The 17,315-nt window shown below is 35.1% G+C and overlaps 1 protein-coding gene and 1 non-coding gene across 4 annotated transcripts in view; both read right to left on the reverse strand.

Moving 5' to 3' along the window:
- The window catches only part of LOC129774618 (neuronal acetylcholine receptor subunit alpha-7-like), a 301,121-nt gene that overhangs the window by 240,412 nt on the left and 43,394 nt on the right, over window positions 1–17,315 (reverse strand). For all 3 annotated transcript variants that reach the window (XM_055778388.1, XM_055778389.1, XM_055778387.1), the window contains one exon: window positions 10,804–12,920. In XM_055778388.1, the coding sequence (XP_055634363.1) occupies window positions 10,804–10,954 (151 nt within the window). In that variant the 5' untranslated portion in view covers window positions 10,955–12,920. The remainder of the gene's footprint in view (window positions 1–10,803; window positions 12,921–17,315) is intronic.
- Trnap-agg (transfer RNA proline (anticodon AGG)) lies at window positions 93–164 on the reverse strand. The gene has a single exon. It is a non-coding gene; the product is annotated as a tRNA-Pro (tRNA).

Here is a 17,315-nt window from a genome sequence, read left to right on the forward strand (position 1 = left end):
TCTCATTGCTGTTCCGTTAATTAAGAATAATTTCTAATACGGCTCGAAAATTATATGAATGGAAATGAAAAAGCAAAAAAAAAAGGTCAGCTGGGCTCGTCCGGGATTTGAACCCGGGACCTCTCGCACCCTAAGCGAAAATCATACCCCTAGACCAACGAGCCCCTTGTAGAACCCTGCAAATTCTTCTCGGGTGTTTGTGCAGATTTCGCATTTAGATAAAATAAAAACAATAGATCTAATAGATCCGCTTTGAGCGTCCCCAAAACCAAAATTTTTTTACTCTTTTGACAGGTACGTTGGATTTTTTTTTTGTATCGTATCGAATAAACAGAATATTGAATCGCAGAATTGTTAAAAATTTAAGTTTAGGTAAAAATAAAGTCTCAAACGCGTCCCACATTGTCATGCCGGGGGGTTCGGGTTCGATTCCCGTTCTGGTCGGGAGATTTTTTGTTAAAGAAATTTCTTCCGATTTGCACTGTGGTCACGCGTAATCTAGAACTTGCCACTCCAGAATACATTCAAGGCGTATTATTCGGCATAGAAATCTCAACTAAGTAGTACTATTAAAAATGACGCAAGTAATACAGGAAACCTTTTTTTGTGCAGGAGATAGGGACCGCACAAAAAAATCGCATAAAAAAATCATGCAAAACTTCAGCAGTAGCTTTAAAAAATCGTGTTCGGTACACATTTTGAAAAAAAACTTTTTTTGTGCGGTACCACATAAAAAAAGTTTCTCCCAAGAAAATAACTCAAATTCATGCCGTTCACCGTTCAATTTCCTATTGTTTCCATGCTATGCGATGGGACACTTTGCCTTTTCGGTTGTGCGTGGCTGTTTTGTGCTTTTAGCTGCATGTCGAAACGTGTTGCTGTTAGAAATCATGTCATGCAAAAACTTAGAGCATTTTATGGGAGGAGGTGAATGATTTCAGAAGTGGATAATTGAGACGCAGATATGCTTTATTCGCACTGAAATGCATATAAACCATCGAAAAAAACTAAATGGACGATAACATCGTCAAATATACTTCTTTTCATATACCGTACAAAAAAAACGCACAAGAACAGAAAACCGCACAAAAAAAATTCGCACAAAAACAGGTTTTGCTGTACTTACGTTGAGAAGGCAAAAGTTCCACTGGGAACGGTTATGCCATTCAAGAAGATGGTCTCAAACCGTGGTTCAAAAGTCTAGACCAGAGATTCTCAAACTATTTTGGCCAAATACCCCTTTTACAGGTTGAAGTGATACCATCGACCCCTATAGCCACTCGACGTAATCTTCTCGTCAAGAAATAGACGTAAAATTCAGTAAATATCAGGTGTAATTAATAATTAATAAAACAAATTACAAAAACAATACTCTCTACTATTATATTAGTCATTCTTATAGCAAGTTGGTTCACGTAACACAACTAATGCAGTATCTTGAAAATTTCAAATATGAACTTGTGTTAATTAATAGGGATCGATCTATAGATCTCATCGACCCCTGGGAAACCTATATTGACCCCAAAGGTCTAGACTTAAGTATGGACTTTATTAACCTTCTAACGACAGCTTATTTATCCGACAAAAAATGTGTACTTTATTTTCGAGATTTTCGATAAATATTCGTGGAAATATTCCAAATTCCCAAAAAAAAAACATTAATTGAAATGTCATAGAATAGAGTTGTCCACAAAATGAAATGCAGTCACCAGAGCAAGCGTCTTCACAATTAAGCCATCTTTTCTCACCCGACCACCCTGGTTGCTGGTAGGTTAAACGATTTCAAATAACACCTGCTGAAAAATATGTCTTCCCCTGCGCGAAAGATAATCGTATCAAACTTGTCCATTATTCTTAACCGGAAAGATAGGCGGGAATACAGGGAGCGTTGCTATAATTATTCCGTAATGTAAATGTGCGTTGCTATCGAGAATTTCAAGAGGATCTTTCCACTTGCTGGTACACTTTCTTACTAGCGTGGCTCGTAAAATATGTAAAGTTAGCAGGCTACAAGAATCACCAATTAGGGATGGGAGTCTTTCCTTTTGCGCTCTCGCCGTTATTGTTATTGTGCTTGTTGTTGTTGTTCTAAGCATACAAGCTTCAGCAACATGATCTGGTGCCAAACTTCGCACTGAAGTAACTTCTTTGCCGATCTTCTCGCTTTAATCCTCTCGAGAGAGTACTTATTTTGAGGTAACACAACTTTCGCCCTAGGCGGCGCGAATGTTTCGCAGGGTATCCTGCGAGCGGGCTTTAATGAGGTGGCCAAATGGCCCGTTCAGTGCGATACAGAGTGGCTACATTTTTAGCGTTTCATTTTGATTCCCGCCCAACAGTGAATTATTCGTTTCAAAAGTCCTTTCCACGTAAACTTTAATTAGATTAGATTACAATATCACGGAACGTATGTACACTCTGTTCAACTTCTATAAGACCACCCTGATTCTATTTCGTTGCAACACAAATAGTTAGAATTTCAACAAGATACATTCATACATTGTTGAATACTTAGAATAAAGTATATTTAACGTCAATTTCGTTCAAAAGAGTTGTTTGTTTATTCATTGTGCTTAAATATAATAGTTTCAGCTGTCCAGTTTCTATAAGACCACTTCAAAAATTCATAAGTATTATCAATGAAAAATTCAAATCGATCGGTTGATTTACATGTCAATGATTGGCAACCTTGTTATTTCGACTAATAACCTGGTAAATTCGTGTTGGAATACTATTTACCAAATGTTGCTGAACGGATTTCTCAATATTTTTCAATTTTTCCGAAATTACGACCATGAGCTCTTCAATCGTGGTGTACCCTTTTCCCTCAGTGTAGATTCTGCGTACAAGAAACCCCCAAAAACTATTTTAAGTTTGTGGTCCTTAGTCCATTGCTTAGTTTCCTTGCTGGTATGAATGGTAGCATTGTTTTGCTGGAATGTGAATTTTTGTGACGATATCCACGCAAAAACGGTAGAAGTGATGATTCCAGAACATGGATGTAATCCTTGGATGGTGTGAAAGCTATCTTGAGCGCCCAAACCATGCAAGAGCCTCTACCCAAATTACAGGTTTAAAAATACTGTTCCTTCTTCCGTAAATCACGCCAATACCCGTTGAAATCATTAGGGCCATCCAAATTGAACTTTTTTCGTCAGTGAAGACATACATTAAAGAACTTTTCGTTATGATATAGTATACAGCAAAATGTGTTCTTTTGGAAACATTCTTTGTCACAACATACCATGTTCCACTGTCGGTTTCTGTGAGCTTTGGCAAAACTCAGACGTCTTCCGATGTGAAATGATGTAAGATTAGGAACTTTAACCTTTCAAGACCTCTTTATGTGAGAATTTTTTACCAAAACTTGACGAATTATCACCCAAGTAACATTTAAATTGAAATATTGCTTTATTTGCATACACGATTTTGAAGTATTCGAAGCTGTTCTAGCTATTTTTCACTCATCCTGGTCAGAGAGCTTCGATTTACGTGGAGCTCTTTCCTTCTTACCGTACTCTTGAGGATTAATAATTGAGCACTACTTGTGGGATCATCCAATCCGACGAGAAATTTCTTTGATACCAACATTTTCTTGGTGAAATGCATCGATTTGTCTTTCTTATCTCTCCGTGAGCACTTTTCCCTTCGGCATTTTCCAAGTTTATTTATCAAAACAACTATAACAACAGAAAAATGTAGCTGGTCTTATAGAAACTTGACACTTGAAAAATACAAAAATATTCGTTTACGCTCAGCGTAATCATGCAGTGTATGATACTTACCAATACCTACACAATATATTTGAATATAAATTGAAGCATTGTTTGTTTAGAATGACACAAATCAGCAAGATCATCACCTGGACTTATAGAAGTTGGACAGTTAATTGTGTACATCTAAAATCGTTTAATCGGTTTTATGATATACACTATCGTAAAATTGATCTATACGAAACCATATATGCATATCAAGATGATGCAGTTTTTTACTCGCATCGACATATGAATAGAATCAAAATACTATTGCAAAATTGTATTACATGCTTTGGAAAATTGTCCAATAGTAAATCATATTAGATCATCATTGCAACTTTAAACGAAAGTAACTTACAATTTGTAAATATGAACGAAACTTTTTACTTTACGTTATTTGATTACTTAAAACACATAACACTAAACCCTAATTGAACATTTCTATATAAATTTCCACACATTTCCAATAAAATACGACCGAAAATAGAGGAACTGAAATGGAGAAAATAGACGACCGAAATGACGAATCCGATTGCATCTTTTTCGTATTATGTTTCAAGTTGTAACTGATCTAGAATAACATTCCAAATAGCCGTGCGAGAAAGCTATTGCTTATCATCTAAACAACCGCCCACTCCACCTCCACATCCCATTGTTCCTGATTCTAGAAATACAAATGTTGTCATATATACAAATGACGGTTCGTGAGGTTATAAAAATAATTATAATTCTAGTCTTTCATTAAGGGTGCCAATTCAGAAAACAGGTCACGTTTTTATGAAATAAAGTTAACGTTAATAACTATTTTTGTCGCGAACGAATTTTGGCGATTTACATACCAAACGAATCAAAAATTCCATAAGATTTGTTTGATATGCTATACATTACAATCGAGTAATTCCAAATGAAATCGACAAATGACAAAACATGAGTATTTTTGATTCGAATGAAAGTGTGTATTCCGTTTGGGTCAGAGGAAATATGAGTTTTCCACAGCAATTGGGAATTTTTTGACTCAAGCATAACTTTTGAAAAGGGCGTATTGATTTGAGTAAGGAAATCTTTGATAACGTATATCTCAAAAGTTATGAGTCGTACCGAAATAGTATCTTAGAATATTATATAGATATTTTTTTCATATAAAATAGAAGTCATGCAGAAAATTTAAAAAATGGGCCCAAGATGGTAAAACTATTTTTGACGAACTTTGTGGAACATCGAATTTTTAGGAATTTTCGAAACTTCGAATTTTTGTATGTTAACAATCATTTTTAGCCACAAATTATGAATCCTGATGTGATTTAAAACAAAAAAGGTTATCATCAATCTCCTTCTAAATGTAGCCATTCTCGAAATATTAAAAACAATAGTTCTAATTTATTGTCTTTTTTATAGTAAATAATCCCTTTTAATATGTTCATGAAATTTTATGAATTTGTTTATAATTTCCAACAACTTTTCCAAATACATCATCATGGTTCGTTTTTTGACTCAAGCGTAACTTTTGAAAAGGGCGTATCGATTTGAGTAAGAAAAATCTTTGATAATTTATATCTCAAAAAATATGAGTCGTACCGAAATAGTGTGTTAGAAAGAGTTATAGATTATTGTTAGCTTAATTTGAAAAAAAATATACACTGAGAAGAAAAATTAGTACTCTTTTGACGTGGGACTACGTCTAACCGGAATATATGGAGGGTAAAATGAAAACCTAAACACAGAACATGCAGGAAAAAAATGAAAGATTTCGAATGCTTATAGCTCGAACATTTCGTACTGGATAGGAGAGAGCAGCCTTGGGGAAATCGGCATTGCAAATACATGAAAGTAGGGGGACTTTTGTTCTCATCGAAAAATGTTCCCTAACACAGACTTTAAAACCAAGCAGCGAAATCGGCATTGCAAACACACGAAAGAGCCTAGAGGCGAGTGAACTGAAAAGTTTAAACCCTCTTAAAGCCAAAAAGAAGAAGAAGAACACACGAAAGTAGGGGGAGCTTTTGTTCCCACCGAAATGTGTTCCCTAATAGAGATTTCTAAACCAAGGTGCCTGGAGAAATCGGTATTTCAAATTCATGCAAGTCGGGGGTATTTTTGTTCCGACTGGAATGTGTTTCCCTAACACAGACTTCAAATCCATGGAGCGTGGGGAAATCGGCATTGCGAATTCATACAAATCGGGGGTATTTTTGTTCCGATTGAAATGTGTTTCCCTAACACAGACTTCAAAACCGAGGTTTCTGGGGAAAAAATAAATGCAAACTGCGAGTACTTTTGTCCTCGCTTGCCTTTGTGCAGAGTGGAATATGTCTGTCCTAACATGATCTTCTAAACTTAGGAACCTGGGAAAATTGTGCAGACACTAGAAGCGAATGAACTTCCCAGTTTCAAGCAAATTCGAGATTCGAGAAGTGTGTACACTTTTGGGATGTAAACTTCAGAGGGAAATGTAAAATAAAATAATTATTTGATAATTTTTTTTGGTCTTTATTGGAAAGATTTTCAGCCTTAGGCTGGTTCATCAAACGTTTGATAATTCTTCCGTACATATATTTTGTTCTAGTCATCATACCAAACGTAAAAGGTCCGTCATTAAATTTACTTGTAACGAAGAGCAATCAATCACAATAAATGAGTTGACTTTACACGGCATTTGTTAATTTTATTCACTCACAGAGCAAATATATTGAACTCAATTGAATTTGGAAACTGTTTCATTCAATCAAGAATTTAATCAATACAATCGAATGATTGCTAAGCTAAGGTAGTTCCACGTCAACCTTGCGGTTATATCATAGATATAACCCACTCATTTTTTTTTATTTACAAAATAAAATTTTAATTTGCGATATCGAAAGATATGTATTTTTTCATTTTTTTTTCAATTTTTCCATATAAAATAGAAGTCATGTAGAAAATTTAAAAAATGGGCCCAAGATGATAAAACTATTTTTGACGAAATTTGTTCGATGTTCCAAAAATTACGTCAAAAATAGTTTTATCATCTTGGACCCATTTTTTAAATTTTCTACATGACTTCTATTTTATATGAAAAAATTGAAAAAAATATAAAAAAATACTTGTTTTTCGATATCGCAAATTAAAATTTTATTTATATAGGAAATATATAAAATATATAATTTATATAGGAAATAATCTCTTTTAATATGTTTGTCGTGTTGTACCGTCATGTTTATGAAATTTTATGAATTCCAAATTATAATTTCCAAAATTTTTTTGATTGATTGAAGTTTGTATTAAGATAAAAAAGATTTTTTTAGTTTCGCTACGTTTTGTATTAACCCACATGTCTTCGAATGTTTCGTAACGTAACTCCTAAACATATGTCTTTACCATAACGATGTATTTACAAAAGTTGTTGGAAATTATAAGCGAATTCATAAAATCTCATGAACATGATGGTATAACACGACAAACATATTTAAAGGGCCTATTTACTAATAAAAAGACAATAAATTACAATAATTTTTTTAAATATCTCGAGAATGGCTACATTTAGAAGGAGATTGATAATAACCTTTTTTGTTTTAAATAACATCAGGATTCATAATTTGTGATTAAAAAATGACTGCTATCATACAAAAACTCGAAGTTTCGAAAATTCCTAAAAATTCGATCTTCAACAAAGTTAGTCGAAAATAGTTTTACCATCTTGGGCCCATTTTTTTATTTTCTGCATTTTCTATTTTATATGAAAAAAATATAAAATATACATATTTTTTGATATCGCAAATTAAAATTTTATTTTGTAAATAAAAAAAAAAGAGTACCAATTTTTCTTCTCAGTGTATATTTCTTTCAAATTAAGCCAACAATACTCTATAACTCTTTCTAACACACTATTTCGGTACGACTCTTACTTTTTGAGATATAAATTATCAAAGATTTTTCTTACTCAAAAAATGAACCATGATGATGTATTTGGAAAAGTTGTTGGAAATTATAAGCAAATTCATAAAATTTCATGAACATGACGGTATAACACGACAAACATATTAAAAGGGATTATTTACTATAAAAAAGACAATAAATTAGAAATATTTTTTAAAAATATTTCGAAAATGGCTACATTTAGAAGGAGATTGAGAATAACCTTTTTTGTTTTAAATCACATCAGGATTCATAATTTGTGGCTAAAAATGATTGTTAACATACAATAATTCGAAGTTTCGAAAATTCTTAAAAATTCGATGTTCCACAAAGTTCGTCAAAAATAGTTTTATCATCTTGGGCCCATTTTTTAAATTTTCTGCATGATTTCTATTTTGTATGAAAAAATAAAAAAAAAATTAAAAATATGTACTTTGGATATTGCAAATTGAATTTTTATTTTGTAAATAAAAAAGAGTACTAATTTGTTTTCTCAGTGTACATTTTTTTCATATTCAACCATCAATACTCTATAACTCTTTCTAAGACACTATTTCGGTACGACTCATAGTTTTTGAGATATTAATTATTAAAGATTTCTCTTACTAAAATCGATACGCCCTTTTTAAAAGTGACGCCTGAATCAAAAAATTCCCAATTGCTGTGAAAAACTCATATTTCCTCCAACCCAAACGGAATACACACTTTCATTGGAATCAAAAATACAAGTTATTAAAATCTGCATTTTTAGGACGATTTCATTTGGAATTGCTGAATCCCATAGTCTGTATATGGCAACTAAGGGGAAATCGTAAGATGTAAAGTCTCCGTGAACAAAGGAAAAGAAGAAGAACAAAGGGGATTATTTGAATAGAGTATTGACGAATTTACGTTGGATTTACAACCAGATGGCGCAGCGAGTAAAATGAGGATGTTTTGTTTTTTTGGTATAAAATTCTTTCAAATTTTCTAGAAAAATCAGAATTTATCTTCAAAGTTCCCGGTTTCATCTATTCTCTCCACGCTGAAACGGTTAGAAAATCATCATTTTACAATGTGCTATGTACATTACGAGGAATGGCTTGTTATAAGTATTGTAACTTTATTTTTTTTCAACTAAGTAAACGATGAATAAGGTGTTTTGCGCTAAAAATACTGCAAACCCTTCTCGTATCGACCCCTACATAATCAATGATATCAGCCAATTTGTTATGATATCGATTTTATCGCAATTATCCATAGTATCAATAACCGGTATGCATTATCAAACATAAAATTTTCGAAGATTATCTATGACTTTGGTCAAATCGCGTGTGGAAACCATCGTAAATAAACAAAACTCCAATTTTCTTACCATATACTGACGACATTCAATTGCTGAAATGAATCTAAATTGAAATAAAATGAACAATCTCCACCGAATCTTGCTTTTCAGTGCGTAAAGTAAACAAACACCCTCACTTTTGTGGTTCTGAGTTCTAATGTAGATGACGCATGAGCTGATTCAGCTTTGCGTAAATTCGTCAATAAACAGTGGATTTCGCTGAGGCAAACTTTCAATCTTCGTGAGGAAATCGACAGAACAACATCGTTGCTAGGCGAGCTGGACGGCGAGGGATCGAATGCATTTCTGAACGCAATGGGGGGTGGAGGAGTAATATGATTGATAAAGTAAAGTTTTCCAATGATCTTTTTGAAGGCTAGAGACAAATGAACTGAAGAAGTTTAAATTCTCAAGCAAGAAAGGAAGGTGAACTTTGAGTATCGTTCTGTATTCAAAGCAATGAACATCGCTTGTTCTTCCTTGTTTTGCGTCATCACATGTCTTCGTTTCGGATTGAGCTGTAGACGCGACCAAATTATTCACTCGCTGATGTCTCTGGCATTGCAATCATTGCATCAAACTGACGCCATTGCATTAAGGTTCTGAGCTACACAATTGTGTGGGGAATCATCGAGCTAGGCTATCGTCAGCTCACCAAGAAAATAAATATTCTGGAATTTTGTCAGTGATTTGGTTTCGCATGACGGTAGGAAAACTCTCTCCACAAAGAATGACAGCTAAGTTAAGCTAGACTGGCAATCTTCGCTACGCTGAAACCACATTTGTATTTGCTCCCGTGTGCATTGGCCCTGTAACGATGCAACAATGGCATATTTTTTAATACTATGATTGACGATTGTTTGGTGTTGCAAATTATGTAGTCGTAATGAGAAATATAAACAAGGAGGGGAGATAGCGGGAGGAAAATATTTACGCTAGAGTATTAGTGATGAATCTCTGCTGAGACAAATATTCAGCCTTTTTCCAAGCAGTTAACAATATTATTTTCTGCCATCAATGCATTGAACTGACGCTATTGTGAAGCAAGTTTTAAGGTTGTGCACCAAAAAAATATTTAGGGAATACCAAGTTATTCAATAAGTTATATTAAGTTACTAATTTATTTGGACTCGCGTGCCAGTCGCAAAACTGCTTTCAACTAGGATTGCATTTGCGCTGATCTTGCTCATAATGAAGCAGTGCTACTCTATTCGAGGTTGTTGAGATTAACAGATAGAGTTTATTTCGTTTATTTAGTCACCAAAAAAGTAAATATCGTTCTGGAATTTTGTATGTGATTTGATTTCGCTTGACAGTAGCAAAACTTCCTCCACTAAGGATGACAGCTGCGCTTATCTCGAGCATGTATTGCTCTGCGAGCACAAGATTGAATCATCAAACAATTATCGTCAAATGATTCTACAATTAAAAAAAAACATTTCAGGGTGACCAAACTGGTATAATAGTTATTTCAAAATGTTCGTGGCATTATAGAATAATATTCGCAGTTATAAACAAGCGACTTGAATTAAACAAAAACACTCCGTAGTTCTACGTCAACAATGCAGTCGTGTCTTGAACACAACCTTCTATATTTTTTTTGTTTTCCTGTAGTACATCGTATATACGTATGACATTAGTCGTACTAGATGCATTTGTGAGTTCCTCTTTGTAAAGTACCTTGTTTGTGATGTACAATTATCTTGTACGAAATATTCCACAATAAGTTCATCTTCATTACTCTAATAACCCTGCTCTACATCTCTCAAATCACAAAGATGAGAAAACATCGTTGTTATGATAGATCGAAAGAAAACAAAAGGCGGTACTCACCCATAACCGAGTTCGCGATCAGCATTAACACGATGATCCACTTGTACAGCCGCAGCTGCTTGTAGCACCGAAAGTTGTGATATCGGCTCAGCATGATGATTTTGGAGATCATCTTGATCATCTTGATCACGATCACCAGAATCTTCTTCATGTTGCCGTTGCCACGATGATAGCGATGAATGTGCGCTCCACCGAGAAGATGATAACGAAGATGAATTTTCACACTTCAAACTGTTGCTGTTGTTTTCCTTTTCGGCTTTATCCTTTCTCCGAGTCAGTGTTGTAGTGTTGTTTGTTCCGTGTTTTTTTTCTTCTCTCAGCAGTAGACTGCGATTGTTTAAATCCTGTCGTGCTATTGGCCTTTTGGATTGATTGTTTGCTTCTGTATTCTCCGTTTTTGCGTGCGTTTGCGTTATGTTCAGTACCGGTTTCGTTCTATCAAATTTGTTAGGTTGGATACGCTAATGATATTTATTACTTGCCGTCAAGTAGTAGATGATTCGTTTTGTTTTAAATACGTTTAATAACAATATGCTATTAGTTGATGTTTATTTTTCATTGATAAGTTTCTCTGTTTATTATTGAGTTTTCCAAACATATTATTCGAACTTTGTTTTTTTTTAGTTATTATTATTAAGATGTATTAAACTTCCAGTTCCTTTATAGTTATTTTATCAATATTATTTCAATTTGTGGAAAATTTGTTAAAGTACTATTGATATTATTAATATTATTATTGAATCGCAGCAAACTTTGTCCTCTTTATGAAACTTTATTATTTTAATGTTAATGAGTAATATACTAGCTGGTATTATTAGTCAATATCAATTACTGTTTAAAGTGTCAGTATAAGTTTACTATACAACTCTTAAACGACTACTTAGTTTAGTTTTATCGGCTGAGGGTTCGCATTTCGCATTTTCTTGACATTCCTCTTCTGTCCGGTTCGATTCGAGCGAATTATCTAATCGGAAGATAAATGTGGAATGGTGGTTCCGTGTTCTGACACCACGTTCTCTTCGGACGTGCAAGGGGATTGACGTTCCTCGATTTCCCCCCAACCGTTTTCCAATTTTTCCGGAACGCACCTCGTTTTCGAGTGCGAAGTTTCGTGCGTGCGAGTGATTCCTTTTTTTCGTCCTTTTGTTATAAACGTGAGGAGAAAAACTTTTCCCCTCCTTTTCTGCTCCCTTCTGGTTCTGGTTCTGGCTAGCCCGGAAAGAAAACCTATCCTCAAACAGGGCTCGTGCGGATTCCCACTGTATCCGTCGGGCAGAGAGCGTGTGTGTGAGACAAAGAGATCCGAGGACCAATTCCAGTTAGCCTAGGCGAATCGAAGCGTGTTGGCGGTTTCAGTGGCGTGTTGGCAGTATGTTAGTCGAAGCTGAGAACTCGTGATACTCCTTCTTCTTGGCAAAAGTTCTCTCGACGGCTGCGGTCCTGTATGGGCGAGCGTGATTATTGATTCCGTCACGCGCGACTGCGAAACGATTACTATTTCCACTTTTTCAATTTTGCACGATATATTGCCGCGATTGATCGCTCCAAGCGTACCTGATGTCGACCGGTGCCAATCCCACTGCTTTCGTGACGACTCCCGTCGGAGCTGCTGTGACTGTGTCTGTTGTTTTTGCTATTTCGGGATGATGAAATTTTCATGATTCCAAGCTGTGCCCTTTCCCCGGTTTCACTGGCAATAGTAGCAATCGATAAGAAAACAAGCGCGGCGCGATTTGACCGTTCCACGTGTCACTGCTACAGTGACTACTGCTTCCGCTGGGATTGCTAGTTCCGATGCTAATTACTACCCCCGGTTGGCACTTGTCGTCGCTGGCACTGACCGAGATGACGATGATGGCGGTGGTCGCGGTGGTTGTGCAGCCACTGTCACCGGATATGCCGTGTCGAGTTTGGCTGCACATTGGAACGATGCGATGTTGGTCGTATTTTTGTCTCCGTTACTTCCGTTGTGCACACGTTTGGAATGTTACGCTACCCGGTGCAGATCTGAATCGTGTTTGCAACCCTTCTCTTCCGATTGGAGTTGATTTCTACTGTGAAGCGATTTACAGCGTTGTTTTAGGTTCCGTTAACGGATGTGGGGTGCCACATTTGGTCTGCGAATAGAATCAAACGAAACGAGAGAAACAATGTTACGATTAGAATTTTTGTTTTTTTTTCTTACTGATATAAAAAGTAAGTCTGTACATTTGAAACGAAGCAATGAATTCAGAAATGTAAAACACCTAATGTTTTGTCGAAATGAACACTGAACATTCGATAGATTTGGACCAACAAAATAAAGAAAAATAGATTAATGAAACGCTGTAACCACGTTATAAACTGACCAATGAAGATGAAATACAGGGAAACTTCGATATAACGTACCCTCGTTATAACGTACCCTCGATATAACGTCAATCGATTTAACGTAAATTTTACCTCGATATAACGTACACATTATCAAAGTCCAAAGGAATATTTTTTTGAATATATTTTTTTTCTGAAAGAACAATAAATTATCTGTATTTTGATACTAAAGCACGTGTTGTTCCTTTGACCAATCTAGATATACAACTGTTTTGTGATTCTGGATTCTAGATGAATCAAATTTTAATCAACAGTACAAAGGGAAATATCATGAGAATGATTGGTTTCGTATTCTAGTTGAATTTATTCATTAACCTTACTCAAGCAGCAACACAATAAAGTAATATAAGCTACGTTTCTGAGTTCTATATTATGCTTCGATATAACGTACAATTCGATACAACGTACAATTTTGAATGTAAAATGTACGTTGTATCGAAGTTACCCTGTATACATCACTTCAAATTTCCAAGATTCTAGTTTTGTAGTTAGTTCATTTTGTTATTTTTGTTATTATTATTTTGACGTAGGACAAATTTCAATATAGGAGCCAATTTCAATGATTCGAATGGAAAAAAATGTATAGATTTTGAACGTGAACGGATTTAGATTCTAAATACATAAATTAATAAAAATTGTCCAACTCACAAATTTTAATATCAAGGCTATAGAGTGATAGGCATAACAAAGCCTACCTTGCATGTTTAAAATTTTTTCTCAAGTTTTAGAATATTTCATCAAAAACTACTACCGTAATTCCATAGAATTATATATTAATTCAGCCATTCCGTGCCAAACCGATAAAGTGGTTCTCAGATATTCGTGAAAAGGACACTTTTGTTCGCAAAATATTAGACCCTTTTTTTTTGTTTTTTCATTAGGGCGGCCATTTCCATTTTAGGGTGGTCCAAAAAATCAACTTTTTCCCCTTTTTTCCTAAAATGACTTTTCTCAAAAATTCATAACTTTTAAACTTCTAAACGGATTCAGATGTTAGAGAGATCAAATTGAAGCCAATGAGTTAAAAAATATTAAAAAATATTGCACTTGCAAACAAATGGTTTCAAATGGTCAATTTTTTTCCGTAATTATTAATTGTAGTCGTTTTTTATTGTTTCTATGGGCGCTATATTTTTTATATTTTTTATGAACGCTGATTTTTTACATATTTTATATAACATATTTCGATATTAGAGAAGCAATTTTTTTCGTTTTTAAGATAATATATTTCAAAGTTAACTGGTGGTCCCAAAAATCATTTTTCCCCTTTTATCCCGTTTGTGCAAAAAACCATAACATTTGAACTACTGAACCGATATTAAATTGAAGCCAATAAGCTAATCTTTTTTGATTAAATATTACACTTGCGGAAAGATTGGATTCTAGTTGCATAGATCCAGTTTAGTTACATAGGAATATTGAACGAAGAATTAAAACATGTTAAAAAAAAACTCATAAACGAAATGTTGTTACACATCTCTGATTTTCGGATATATTATTTAAAAAACCTAAGCTTTCCAGACAAAAATATAAAAAATAGAGCGCTTTCTATCTTCAACCGAGAAAACTATGAAAAACTAACTCAATAAAAAATTACAAAAACCAAAATTCAAATATGGCAAATTTCTTGCTTGGTCCATCTTTGACGCGCCATAACTGGAGACTGGAAAGGACAATCACAACACTGTCAAAACGACACTTGTAGCACAGATTGTCGTCTTTAAATAGCCGTATAGTATGACCCAATGCGATAAGTACAACACAAGATATGTTTAAGTGTTGCCATATATTGACAATATACGACATTTCTTTTTCCCCAACCCAATATGTCGATTATCCAAATCCACTATATCGGTTTGGCAGGGGATGGCTGAATTATTACTTAAGTAATGAACAAGTTTTGCCATTTTTGTTAGATTTTGTTTACTCCCTTCAACTGTGCAACTGTGCGATGACAAAAATAAAAGCCCACCCCAAAAATAGTATTAAAATCATTCAAAAACTTTGAGTAACCCCTCGTTTCTACATGTTATGACAGCCAGGGCTATGCGACCGTTCAGTGATTCAGTTGACGCGATATAAACAAAGTGTTGTTTGCGTTGGTGCATAAAAGTCGGTCGCTGTTGTCTACACAAAGAATTTTCAACAAAATCAAAATTCGTGGAATGAAAATTAGCATGCAAGTCCGAAATCTTGTTGTTCAGCATCATTTGTTTTGTTTTATATCAACGCGCATATTTGCACGTATTAAATACTGATGTAACAGTTTTGTTTGATATGAAGTCTCCGAAAAAAATCACCTCAGAGGGTCGTTAGTGTGTTAGTGTGAATTAAAAACAACACACACAGCGGAGCGATTTTGACCACATCGAGGCAGAGACTCGATTATATGATATTTGCCGTCTGCTGGAGGGTGCTTGTGTATGATAGCACCGAACGCTGCCGTTGCGGTTGTTTTCATGCGCTGTCAAAGCTAGATTGATGTGTTTATCATAGCTTCTGTTTATTTGGAATGTGGAATAATGGTGGTGATGAAACAAATATATAATCGTCTGTGACCACCGATTATCATGATGATGATGGTTCCGACTCCTTCCCCTACATAGGTTTCAGCAAGACGTGTTATCTAAAAGATAATTTGTTTTTCTCAGCTTTGAAATCAGTTTAGAAAAAAATCGTATCGTATATCGTATCGTATCGTAAATCGTATCAGCTGTGAAAACCCCGCCTCGTTAGCTGTTGTGGGTAAATGTATATGTGTAATATCAGCCCAAAATTTACAAAAGAAATAATTTTAATCTTCTATTTTCTTTTTTGTAAGGCGATAAATTTCTACATTTGAAGGTGTGACGCTAACCACTCGGCCACGGTACACGCTGTGGTACGTAAACGCCCGTTTTGGCGTAGGATCACGTCTTTCGGGAAGATATTTAGGGAACCGATTGAAAAATTAAATATCACGAGAAGTGCACTTATTGGTAAACCATTCCTTGGTGGCTTCACGAGATTTTTGCACCAATAGATTTGAACACTCCATAAAAACCAATGGCAATATTATAAATTTACACATTATACGCATTATAAATTTTTGAATTGTTACTATGTTAGAATAGACCGTAACTTTGACACGTGATCGACTGTGATTATAGCGAATCTTGTGCAAAGATTTTCAAAATGTTGTCAGTTTCAAATATTGTCTTGTCACATATACAACCTCTAAACTTATTTTCGAATTCGTTTATTTTTACAGGCTCATGTACATAAGTTTTAAAAGGACAAATTCTGGTACACAAGTGCACAAACTCAACGCTCTGGGAACCAAGATGATGCCGTACAGTATCCTCAGATATGCTGGCGGCGGTGCTTTTCTATTTCCTCTTGAAATCATTAATGCCATTCGCTTTCTTCTTAGTTTCGAATAGTTTTCGCTTAATCAGTGCACAGTACTTTTCCACTGGGCGAAGTTCTGGATAGTTCGGTGGATTTGCTGTTTTTGGCACATATTTGACCTCATGTGCATTACACCATTCCAGAATGGATTTTGCATAGTGACAAGAGGCCAAATCTGGTCAAAAACAATGCTGGAGAGTCGTGGCTTCTTATGAGTGGTAGCAACCGCTTCTGGGGACATTCCTTCTCGTAGACTTCTTTGTTGATAGTGCCGGTAGAGACGAAAGATTTGGATTTTCGGCCACAACTGCATATGGCCTGCCAAACCAAGTACTTTTTGGGGAATTTAGACTGCTTCTTGGTCCTGAAACACTCGGCTACGGCATTCCTTCGCATTGCAGTATAAAAAACGAGAACCGGAAGCTGTTTGAAGTCTTCGGGACCATAAGTTTTATCGTCCATTATGGTGCATGAACATTTTTGAACAAAAACTGGGTGTAGAGCACCTTAGCATGGCTTTTTGCAGTGACATTTTGCTTATCATCACGATTGGGCACCTTTTTCACTTTGTACGCCTTCAGTCCATGCCTCTGCTTCACTTTTTGTACATATGATTTTGATTTTGCAACCTTTCGAGCCACATTTCTAACTGAAAGATTGGGATGTTCCTCAATAATGGCAACAACCTTTCGGTCCATTTGTCGGGAGCATACTTTTCGATTTGTTCCGCTTCCAACCTTCCGATCCACAGT

This window comes from Toxorhynchites rutilus, chromosome 3 (assembly GCF_029784135.1).
Source record: "Toxorhynchites rutilus septentrionalis strain SRP chromosome 3, ASM2978413v1, whole genome shotgun sequence".
In the NCBI taxonomy this organism is placed as follows: Eukaryota; Metazoa; Arthropoda; class Insecta; order Diptera; family Culicidae; genus Toxorhynchites; species Toxorhynchites rutilus.